Consider the following 12,526-nt stretch of genomic DNA (forward strand, 5'->3'; position numbering starts at 1 on the left):
CCAAGGCATGCAAAGCAATTTCCTTTGAATGCTTTGGTCTGGGACACAGGGAAGGAAACACGTCTTCAGTCAAATAAAAATCAGAGACAATCTGAGGAAGGAACGACAGACAGGGGCAAAAAACCACCTCCTCACTGTGAACCACCAAGTAAGGTGAACGACAAAGTAACGCTGCCAATTCCAACACCCCGTGCATGGAGGTGAAAGCCACCAAAAAAGCCACCTTCTGGGACAGCATAAGCAGGGGAATCTCCCAAAGATTCTCAAAAGGAGGCTTCTGGAGGACTGAGAGAACCAAATTGAGGTCCCAAGGCGACAACAGAGACCGCACTGAAGGGGTCAAGTGCCTAACTTCCTGAAGAAAAGTACACACCAAGGAGTATGTTGCCAAGGGCCGTTGAAAGACCGCTAAGGCCGACACCTGACCTTTGATAGTAGTACTCATGGCCAGTTTCTGCTCAACCCCCCGTTAAAGGAAGGTCAAGATCTGAGCCACCAAAAAAAGCGAGGATGAACCCCAAGAGACTCTCACCACGCAATGTACTTCTTTCACCTAAGATGGTAGATCTTCTTAGAAATAGATTTTCTAGCTTTTAACAGCGTTGGAATCACCAGCTTGGATAAACCTCTTTCCATCAGCACCTATTGTTCAATAGCCAAGCCGTCAAAGCCAGCAACTGTGAAGCAAGATGGAAGATTGGTCCTTGGGACAGCAGATACTCCCCGAGAGGAAGCTTGCTAGGAACTTCGGCAATCAGCCGCACTAGATCGGTCTACCAAGCCTGGCGAGGCCAGTCTGGGACCACTAAGATGGCCGAAATTCCTTCTGCCTCGATCCTGCGTAGAAGTCTTGGCAGAAGCTTGAGAGGAGGGAAGACGTAAATCAGACCAAACTGACCCCACAGGGCCACCAGCGCATCCGTGGCATATGCCAGAGGATCCCGTGACCGAGCCACAAACCTCTGCACCTTTCTGTTGCGCTGTGACGCTAACAGATCCACCTCAGGTATGCCCTACCGGAGACAAAACTGATGAAACACCTCTGAATAAGGGACCACTCCCCTTGGTCGAACGCCACCCCGGGAATGTGTACGGTGGAGAGGGCTAGAATGAACTGTTCTGCTTAACTTAGAATGCCAGCTACCTCCAGAGCCGCCAGGACACTTCTCGTGCCCCCCTGGTGATTGACATAAGCCACGGCCATGGCATTGTCCGATTAAATGCGCACTGGACATCCAGGCGAAGTCTGATCGCTCCGAGTACCAAGATTTTTATCCGTGGTCTGGATCCTTCCAGAGTCCAGACCCCCTAAGCATCAATTTTGCCAAGGACACCTCCCTGGCCAGACAGGCTGGCATCCATGGTGACCATTGTCAAATACAAGGGGAGGAAGGATTTGCTAAGCCGAAGCACGAAGCCACCATATCGGGGACTCTTGGCTCAGATCTGATTTCAAGAGATTGCAGATTCTTGTCCCATTTGGCCAGAATCTCCCTTGCAGTGACCTCGCATGGAACTGTGCAAATGGAACCGCCTCGAAGGTAGACACCATCAGGCCCAGCACCCGCATGCAAGTCCAGAGGGATTACCATCTGCTGGAAAGCAGAAGACAAATTACAGCCTGCAGTTTCTGGAGTTTGTCCAGAGAAAGGAGCACTCTGGCTAAGGCCGAGTCCAGAGTCAGACCCAGATAGTCCAGCTTTGTGGACGGAACCAGAACAGACTTCTGAAAATTCTGAATCCAGCCAAACGCCCTCAAGCTCGTAAGGTATTCTCCAAGTTTACCACCAGAGCAGTAAGAGACTCTGCTCGCAGAAGGTCGTTCAAGTAGCCCACTAGCGCGATCCTCTATTGGCATAACCATGCTAGCACCAGGGCCAACACTTTCATAAAGAACCAAGGAGCAGAAGCGAGACCAAAGGGTAACGCCACAAACTGATAATGCTCCTCTCTCATGGCAAAGCAGAGGAAGCGCTGGAGATGGACACATATTGGAATGTGAAGGTAAGCGTCCTTGATATCGATGGAGGCAAGAAAAATCCCCCTGATGCAGGGAAGCCACCGCCGTACGAACGGACTCCATTCTGAACTTCTGATTCTGCACAAAGCAGTTCAGCACCTTGAAGTCCAGAATTGGATGCACCTTGCCTTCCTTTCTGGGGCCTGTAAACCGGTTTGAGTAGAAACCCCTGAAAATGTTCCAAATTCGGGACTGGGACCATTGCCCTTTAAAGTAAAAGGTCTTGCACCACCCCAAAAAGAGCCTGTAAGCGGATCAGGGACAGTCGCACGTTGAAAGAAAGAACCTTAGCGGAGGGTAAGAATGAAATTCGATCTTGTAGCCAGACCGAATGACCTCGTGGACCCACATAACTTGTACCAGGGGAGTCCACAGGTGCGGAAACCAGTGAAGATGTCCCCACACCCCAGATATGGGTGAGGGCGCACCTTCATGCTGAAGGGGCCCTGTCCGTGGGTCTAGAGAAGCCTGCTCTAGACTTGCCAGACAAAGAGGAGGCCCCGAAGGGCTGTGTTCCCTTTGTCAGTCTACCCTGAGGGACAAAAAAAACTTCTTACGAGCCGAAGATGAGGGCCCACGTCTACGACAAGGGTCCTAGCCTTTAGTTCCCTGCAGAAGAAAGGTACTCTTCCCCACTGTGAGACCTTTAATGATGTCATCCAGGGTAGCACAGATGATCTCCTTGAAAGGGGAGATCAGTCAAGGCCTTTTTAGAAGTCTGGTCCACAGACTAGCATTTGAGCCAAAAGACACGCCGAAGGACCACTTCCAAAACAGAAAGCCAAGCCACTAGGGGAGACGCATCCCAAGAGACATCTCAGATAAACTGCAGCCCCTGGACCTGCTGGTCCGCCAGCTCAGCAAAGGCAGGTGGGAGCTACTCCCCCCTCCAGGTCACAGCGCAAAAGCCTAGCCCATTCGGTCTAATCCGTGACACCAGGGCAATGGTGAATATTGGCCTCAGTACCGAACCAGCCAGGCCACAGCCCTTGCCTTCGTGTCAGCCGGGTCTTTAAAAGCTGGGGACTCTTCAACCGGAATCATGGTTGCCTTGTTCAATCTGGAAACCGGGGGGTCCACCACCGGTGGAACAGTCTAGTTCTTAAGAAGGGACTCCTCATAGTGGTATCGCCTAGCAAAATCGCTTTTGGGACCCCAAGGGGACGCTTTGGTCGTCCCCACTATTTAGTGACAATTCTGTCAAAATAGGAGGGGAAAGGGAACACTTTTTCCGCTCTGGATGGCTTGTGAATGCCAAAGGGAACCTGCGCCTCCGCCGCAGCTTGAGCTGCATCCTCCATCTTTAAGGTCTCATGCACTGCTACAATCAGTGCGTCCACCAGCGCCTTGTCATCCGTGGTTGAAGAAGTGGAGGAATCATCCTCACTATCTGAGGATTCAGGGCGCGTGGTCGCAGACCCAATAGGGTGACCAACGTCCGCAGCGGCCGAATCCGATTCAGGATCTGAGGAAACATATGAGAGGCAGGGGAGGGCGGGGGCGCATTTTGCCAGCCCGTCGCCTAAAAGCCACCTCCACCCAGGACACCAAGACTGCCGTCAGTGACTCGATGGATGGATGAGACCCGGAGGGCCCCGCAACCTCAGAGAGGGGATCAGGTGGGGAGATGTGCTCCAAAGACTCCATGAGTCACTAGGGGGACCCCACAAAAAAGTGTAAAACCCTAAGGGACAACCCCCACCGCTCTGGCAGCCCACCCGGATTCCAGCCACAGAGCACCAATCGATCCTCAGTATAGAGGGAGAGGACCCCACCAGACTTACCACCCCCCAGAAACCAGGCACCGCAGCTACCAGGAGAATCTGCACAAACGGCGATAAGGAAAAATGGAAAACTAAAGGAAAATGGCCGCTGATCAGTAGCTAACCAGGCTACAAGAAAATGGTGGTCCCAAGGCCAAAAAACTGGTCCCAACAGGGAGGGGGGCCCAGACAGGCGCCCCAACCAGGCCTATCGCCCACAAGGAGCGATCGTTTTGGGTGCCCCCCCATTTCCAATGCCGCACCACAAATCACCTCAAAAAGGTATGTCCGCCCAGGGGGGTGAGCAGATGGGGGCCACATAACCAGCCAAGCTGGGGGGCGGGGGGATGCGATTGGGAAGAAGAGGGACGCGATTGGAAAGGAGGGGAACCCAGGGGTCCCATCATCCCAGAGGGGCCCACGTCTGCCCCAAAACTCGCCAGGGGTAGAGGGAGGAAAGCTACTTACCACACCAGGAACAGGATGGGCACCGCTCCGGACAGGACACCGCTCCATCGCAATGTGGGTGCTGTCGGGCAGGAGGAAACAATGCGACTCAGGCTGAAGCCAGTTCGTATGCACCTTCGCAAGATGTTTAACTCGCAGGTCAGCCCCTGTCCAGTGGGGCTATGTCACGGCCGAACGAGCGCGGAGCTGCGGTGTGCACCGCTCTCTGGCTGGACTGGGGGGACCCTAAGGATCCAGATTATCCAGTTCGTCACCCAGTCCGGCAGCTGATAGTAGATTCTCACAGAAACAAGGTAATAAAGTAGGAAAAAAATTAAATTTAAAAAGAAAAATAGCTAGGACCAGAGATCCCAGCAAGGAACTAGGTCCTTACTCCTGATTAGGCAGAAACAAACGGAATACCTATAGCAGGAAGTGGGAGTATACCACCAATGACTGCCCCGTAGGCATGCTCAAGCTTTTCTCTGCCCAGTGTCCTACTCCTGTAGAGGGCAGCATAACCCTAAGGTCATGAAGACAAGAAGCTGTGTCAGTCAATGAACGAAAGAGAAATGTATGTGTTGCTTTATTGTAACCACAACATGGGTTGTTTCTCTGCTCATGTAATTATGGCGGACAGTCATTCACAATTAGTATTTAGAAAGCAGGAAGTTATTGTAATGCATGAGTATACCTTTTAACAGAATAGCAGCAATTCATGTATATAATATACAGAAAAGTTACAGTTAATTAGCTTGATAACCAGGTTCATGTGAAAATCATTCACAGCTTGTCAAATGGACAGGGTGACATTTTTGGTGGTATGGTGACCACTCCTGTTGTGCAGAGATCCAGGGGGAGAATTACTAAAACTGGAGCACTCAGAATCTGATGCAGCAGTACTGGTGGTAGCTAACCAGCTTCTAACTTCAGCTTATTCAATTAAGATTTGACAGTAAAACCTGGCAGCTGATTGGTTTCTATGCAGAGCTGCACCAGATTTTGTATGCTCCAGTTTTAGTAAATTAACCCTCAGGTCTTCTCTTCTGTATGCAGAGATTGCAAATGAATGGGCAGCTTTAGTCTTGTCATACAGTTTTCTGTTTATCTGAGGGTGAGGTTACATTGAATGGTCACTCAGAACTAATAAAGCTGCTTGATCAAATGCCAACATATTAAAGTGGGTTTTATTTATTTTTTTCTCAACTACCAGGGACCCTATTTTTGCAGGTTAGGACATGGGAATCTCTGGTTGAATTCTCCATTTATTCCTAAGACCACCTTTCCTAATATGTGGTGTATGAGAGCAGAGGGGATGAACCTGCATATCAGGGAACAAAGTTCCCACCTACGGCCCCCCCAAAAAATAAGCTCTTGTGTAATGGTCTCTGTTTGGAGAGAGGACATATACACACTGCATCCAAGTCTTGTAATGTTGTGTCTTTTTTTTCCAGGCAGGAGATGTGGTTGAGTGTGAAATAGATGAACTGGGAGTGATCAGAAACCCTGTGATGTGAAAATTGGTACATTACAGCAGAGGGACACCCAATGTAATGCAGAAGACTCGGGTTTAATAATGAACAATTCACGTTTTAGAAGCAGAACAAGAGTCTTCCTACTGTGACAAGTGTCTGCAAGGTCAAAAACAAAACCTAGCCTTTACATTTCACCCGTCAGTAGGTTCATTCAAATCAAATAATGCAGCAAATTGCACATATATATATTTAAGCAAGACAAAAATCAACTGAAATACATTTTTTTCGACTTTGTAAATAAAGCAAAGAATTTGTATTTTAAAGTACAACTGTCTGGTGCTGATACAGGTTATCATTTGTATATAAACTGCTGGATAAATGATACTAGTCTGCTGCAGTTTTCCTTCAAAGCAAATGTCTCTGAGAGGTGAAGCATTGATCCATGGCAGCTCGGGGAAGACTGAAAGACCTGCAGAGTCACAAAGAGAATTCAGCACACTGCCTTTTAACCTCATTAGAATCAAGAATTCTGAGCAATCTGTAATTGTATGATAGCATAGCATACCATATAGCCAACATGAGGTTGTATTTCTATTATACATGGAAACACCTTACACCTTAGCACCCAGCAAGTTTAACCACCTCAATACCAGACACATTCACCGCCTTCCCGCCTAGGCCAAATTTTCAGATATCCGCATTTCGAATGGACAATTACTCAGTCATGAAACACTGTACTCAATTATTATTATTATTTTTTTTTGAGGCCAAGCTTTCATTTGGTGATATTTAATCACCGCTATTTTTTGTTTGCTAAACAAACGAAAAAAGACCAAAAATGTAGTTTCTTTTTAAAAATTTTGCAAATAAAAGAACTTATTTATATTATATTTATATTATATATAGAATGGCTATTAATGAATGCTATTTATTGTGTACAACTGGCATGTGTTCTGCTGTGATTGCTCACAGCGATCACATGGTTGTAGCAGCAACAGCAGCTCGTTACGATTTGTCATCTGCTATGTCCGGCAGACACAGCGGGTGACAGATCGCGCTGCAGAGCCGCCCCCCCTAGGCAAGGCACCATTCTGGGAATACATCCTACGCCACCCACGCAGAATAAGAGAATATCCTCTTGGCTGTCATTGAGCAAGCAGCAGTTAAAGACTAAACACATTTACGTAAGTTGGAGCTTTGGGGTTCATTTACATATGCGGAGGCCCCTCTGAAAGTCAACCTGTGTGTGGTGGATTGCTTTTCATAGGCGTTGACAGGTAACGAGGAGGAGACATGTTAACTCCTCACCTAATTCTGCAAATGTCGCACAACACCTAGCTGCAATTGCATTCGGTGGGGGTAATCGCCAATGTGACATCATGCTGTTTATTTTTTGCATCTGTATGTCAGTGTTCAGGTACAGAGGGGAAAGATAAGGTGACCAGCGCAAATTTGTATTATTCCCAAAGTGGCTAAAGTGCGAATAAAAATGATTGTAATGAATTTAATCATAACAAGTCGAAATGTGCATAGTGTAAAATAATTGTATAAAAAATATGTGTATAATCATGTGAATACCAATATCCAATGATTTATAAAGAAAAAAATGACATCAAAAATAAAAAAAAATTTTTTGTAAGTGCACAAGTGCCTCAAGATAATTCCTAAAAGTGTAATAAGCAACTGAAATCCAAAAAATGCAGATGCAGAAAATTACATTAAATACAAGAATATTTAATCGAACACCACAAAATAAATACATTATTCAATAAATCATTAAATGCATAAATCAGTAAATAGTCCATCAACAAAGTCCCAAGTGAAAAAAGTGCAGAAATGTGATCTGAAAAATTAAATCGATAAGCAATCCTCAGTGATCACACTTGAAGAAAAAACACATTGTGCTCCACCGTTTCCACCAAATTTGACTCACCAGATGGAGAGCTGGTCAGATTATAAACCAGGAATCCCACTTATTAAATATTTTCCAGCATGACAGTTTGTATTGAAGCTGCCATCATAAATCTTCATAGACATGTAACTCTCAAAATTGTTTGCGGGATGAGGATGATATGGGAGAGGGAAAAAAAAAGCCAACAATAGTGTAATTCCATAAAAGATAAAATCCTTTATTAAAAATAATGTATTACACTCACATTTTAGTGTGTCTACCTAACACTGGGATCACTGACATCCAGCTCCTCAGCTCCGGCTGCATCTCCGAGCCACGAGGGTGGAATACGATACGTGCAGTGTTTCTCTGTGTCCTAAGCCCCACCCTACTAGTTTCGTCACCAGACGTCTTCAGGGAGCCGTAGGCTGCAGAAGGACACCGCGCCATCTTAAATAAGGGGAAAGCCTCAGCATCCCCATGTTATCTAATCGTCAGTAGGCAAAGCTGTATCAGAAAAACTTTAAATATTAAACATAATCATGATATGCCGATCATATGTAATATATATATATATATATATATATATATATATATATATATATATATATATATACACACATACATACATACACACACACTTATATCTTTTTATACCATATTAAATTGTACTATCACATTGTTGGTGATCTTCATTTTCCCATCAGTCATACAATAATACAATATTTGCCTATCCATAAAATGTATTTTATTTTATGCATAAGCATGAAAAAATATGATAATTGTCGTGTATAATATATATATATAACCTATGATCTGCATATAATGATTATTTTTAATATTTAACGTTTTTCTGATGCAACTTTGCCTACTGACGATTAGATAACATGAGGATGCTGAGGCTTTCCCCTATTTAAGATGACGTGGTGTCCTTCGGTGTCCTACAGCTCCTTGAGGACGTCTGGTGACGAAACTAGTAGGGCGGGGCTTAGGACGCCGAGAAACACCGTACGTATCGTACTCCACGCTCGTGGCTCGGAGATACAGCCAGAGCGGAGGAGCTGGATGTCAGTGATCCCAGTGTTGGGTAGACTCATCCCGCAAACAATTTTGAGAGTTACATGTCTATGAAGATTTATGATGGCAGCTTCAATACAAACTGTCATGCTGGAAAATATTTACTGTGTGTGATTGCTGGTTTATACTCACCAAATTTAAATTTAAATTTGGTGCAAATGGTGGAGCACAATTGGTGTTATTTCTTCACGTGTGATCACTGAGGATTGCTTATCGGACTATTTACTGATTTATGTATTTAATTATTCATTGAATAAATTATTTAGTGTTCGATTAAATATTCTTGTATTTATTGTGATTTTCTGCATCTGCACTTTTTGGTTTCCAGCTGCTTATTACACTTTTAGAAATGTATTATCTTGAGGCACTTGTGCACTTTCAAAATTTTTTTTTTATTTTTGATGTCATTTTTTCTTTATAAATCATTGGATATTGGTATTCACATGATTATACACCTATATTTTTTATACAATAATTATTTTACACTATGCACATTTGGACTTGTTATGATTATTTATCTTATTTTTTTTTCACATATTTTAGCTTTTACTCATTACAATCATTTTTATTCGCACTTTAGCCACTTTGGGAATAATAAAAATTTGCGCTGATCACCTTACCTTTCCATTCACATGTAGGACACCTGCAGTTACCGGTAATTAGCAGCATTTTTGTCTCCCTTTGCTTTATTGAACCTCAGATTATCTTGGTGCCTGATCTTTTTTTTTTTTTTTTTTTTTTTTTTTTTTTACAGTGTTCAGGTACAGTATCTCATAAAAGTGAGTACACCCCTCGCATTTTTGTAAATATGTTATTATATCTTTTCATGTGACAACACTGAATAAATGACACTTTGCTACAATGCAAAGTATTGAGACTACAGCTTGTATAACAGTGTAAATTTGCTTAAAATAACTAACACAGCCATTAATGTCTAAGCTGCTGGCAACAAAAGTGAGTACACCCAAAGTGAAAATGTCCAAATTGGGTCCAAGGTGTCAATATTTTGTGTGGCCACCATTATTTTCCAGCCTTAACCCTCTTGGGCATGGAGTTCACCAGAGCTTCACAGGTTGCCACTGGAGTCCTCTTCCACTCCTCCATGATGACAACACGTAGATGGTTGATGTTGGAGACCTTGCACTCCTCCACCTTCCGTTTGAGGATGCCCCACATATGCTCAATAGGGTTTATGTCTGGAGACATGCTTGGCCAGTCCATCACCTTTACCCTCATCTTCTTTAGCAAGGCAGTGGTCATCTTGGAGGTGTGTTTGGGGTCAATATAATGTAATACTGCCCTGCAGTCCAGTCTCTGAAGGGAGGGGATCATGCTCTGCTTCAGTATGTCACAGTACGTTGGCATTCATGGTTCTTTCAATGGACTGTAGCTCCCCAATGCCGACAGCACTCATGCAGCCCCAGACCATGACACCCCCACCATAATGCTTGACCATAGGCAAGACACACTTGTCTTTGTACTCCTCACCTGGTTGCCACCACACACGCTTGACACCAACTAAAACCAAGTAAATTTATCTTGGTCTCATCAGACCATAGGACATGGTTCCAGTAATGTTGTCTTCAGTAAACTGTTTGTGGGCTTTCTTGTGCATCATCTTTAGAAGAGGCTTCCTTCTGGGACGACAGCCATGCAGACTAAATTTAATGCAGTGTGCTGCGTATGGTCTGAGCACTAACAGGCTGACCCCCCCTTCAACCTCTGCAACAATGCTGGCAGCAGTCATACGTCTATTTGCCAAAGACAACCTATGGATATGACCTGGGCACATGCACTCAACTTCTTTGGTCGACCATGGCGTCACCTGTTCTGAGTGGAACCTGTCCTGTTAAACCACTGTATGGTCTTGGCCACCGTGCTGCAGCTCATTTTCAGGGTCTTAGCAATCTTCTTACAGCCTAGGCTATCTTTATTTAGAGCAAGAATTATTTTTTCAGGTACCCAGAGAGTTGTTTGCCATGTTGAACTTCCAGTGACCAGTATGAGAGAGTAAGAGCGATAACACCTGCTCCCCATTCACACCTGAGACCTTTTAACACTAACGAGTCACATGACACCGGGAAGGGAAAATGGCTAATTGGGCCCAATTTGGACTTTTTTTTACTTAGGGGTGTACTCACTTTTGTTGCCAACAGTTTACACAATAATGGCTGTATTTTGAATTATTTTGAGGGGACAGCCAATTTACACTGTTATACAAGCAGTACACTCACTACTTTACATTGTAGCAAAGTGTCATTTCTTCATGAAAATATATAATAAAATATTTACAAAAATGTGGGGTGTACTCACTTTTGTGAGATACTGTAGGTGCTAAAACCACCTGGTTTTACTCTCCCCCGGCCCCATATGTAAACATAGCCTTAGAAGCGGCAGCAAGATGCTCATAAACGCCCACAATTCTTTTCTTAATGTCAATGAATCAAAAAACATAAAACTTTCAGATCTATACTTGTATTGTGTAGGAATAAGTAATCTGCATCTGAGTATTGCTTTAAACGTGCAAATATAAACTGTAATTCATTAATATATGTACAGTATCTCACAAAAGTGAGTACACCCCTCACATTTTTGTAAATATTTTATTATATCTTTTCATGTGACAACACTGAAGAAATTACACTTTTCTACAATGTAAAGTAGTGAGTATACAGCTTGTATAACAGTGTAAATTTGCTGTCCCTTCAAAATATTCAACACACAGCCATCAATGTATAAACGGCTGGCAACAAAACTGAGTACACCCCTAAGTGAAAATGTCCGATTTGGGCTCAATTAGCCATTTTCCCTCCCCGGTTTCATGTGACTCGTTAATGTTATAAGGTCTCAGGTGTGAATGGGGAGCAGGTGTGTTAAATTTAGTGTTATTGCTCTCATTCTCGCATACTGGTCACTGGAAGTTCAAAATAGCATCTCATGGCAAAGAACTCTCTGAGGATCTGAAAAAAGAATTGTTGCGCTACATAAAGATGGCTTAGGCCATAAGAAGATTGCCATGACCTTAAAGCTGAGCTGCAGCACTTTGGCCAAGACCATACAGTTTACAAGGACAGGTTCCACTCAGAACAGGCCTCACCGTGGTCAACCAAAGTCATATCCAGCTGTTGTCTTTGGGAAATAGACATATGATTGCTGCAGAGATTGAAGCGGTGGAGGGGGGGGGGGGCAGCATGTCAAATTGATCTTCATGGCTGTCGTCCCAGAAGGAAGCCTCTTCTAAAGATGATGCACAAGAAAGCCTGCAAACAGTTTGCTGAAGACAAGCAGACTAAGGACATGGATTACTGTGGTCTGATGAGACCAAGATAAACTTACTTGGTTCAGATGGTGTCAAACGTGTGTGGTGGCAACCTGGTGAGGAGTACAAAGACAAGTGTGTCTTGCCTACCAGTCAAGAATGGTGGTGGGAGTGTCATAGAAAAAGGGTTTGTTGTATGGGCGCTTCTGTGGAATACAGCAGGCTTTAGGTGAGACACTGCACTTCGGCAGCACTGGAGAGGAGAAGCTGCTCTGAAAGTGATAAAGATAAAAAGACAAGGTGCCTCTAAGTGCAGTAGGCTCTGAGTATTTATTAGGTTAAAAGTATAAAAGCACTCACATTTGGTAAATGTGACATGGGCATAGCAAAGATCTGTCTGGAGTCTTCCTATCCGCTGTGCTGAGTGGTTGCAATAAGGACATCCGGTGATCCGCTTCCTGTAGATGCGTCCTTTCGTCTGTGTCTCAGCCTGGTCGGCATGAGATTTCCTGAAGGCAGGGTGTGGATGCAGCGGCTGGTGTCCAAAAGAGCGGGTGGTGGTCGGTTATATGTTTCGGAGCTCAGCTCCTTTGT

At 44.4% G+C, this 12,526-nt stretch overlaps 2 protein-coding genes across 3 annotated transcripts in view; one reads left to right on the forward strand and one right to left on the reverse strand.

Moving 5' to 3' along the window:
* The window catches only part of LOC309552265 (oxaloacetate tautomerase fahd2, mitochondrial-like), a 91,759-nt gene extending 85,969 nt beyond the window's left edge, over nucleotides 1–5,790 (forward strand). For both annotated transcript variants that reach the window (XM_082253154.1, XM_082253155.1), the window contains exon 8: nucleotides 5,685–5,790. In XM_082253154.1, coding sequence (XP_082109280.1) covers nucleotides 5,685–5,747 — 63 coding nt within the window. In that variant the 3' untranslated portion in view covers nucleotides 5,748–5,790. The remainder of the gene's footprint in view (nucleotides 1–5,684) is intronic.
* Nucleotides 5,791–5,954: 164 nt separating this feature from the next.
* GPAT2 (glycerol-3-phosphate acyltransferase 2, mitochondrial) overlaps nucleotides 5,955–12,526 on the reverse strand; it is a gene marked incomplete at its 5' end in the record, with an annotated part of 339,381 nt that continues 332,809 nt past the window's right edge. Inside the window, one exon of the mRNA XM_082253675.1 lies at nucleotides 5,955–6,174. Coding sequence (XP_082109801.1) covers nucleotides 6,058–6,174 — 117 coding nt within the window. The 3' untranslated portion in view covers nucleotides 5,955–6,057. The remainder of the gene's footprint in view (nucleotides 6,175–12,526) is intronic.

Source organism: Pelophylax lessonae (genome assembly GCF_965119305.1).
Source record: "Pelophylax lessonae genome assembly, chromosome: 4".
In the NCBI taxonomy this organism is placed as follows: Eukaryota; Metazoa; Chordata; class Amphibia; order Anura; family Ranidae; genus Pelophylax; species Pelophylax lessonae.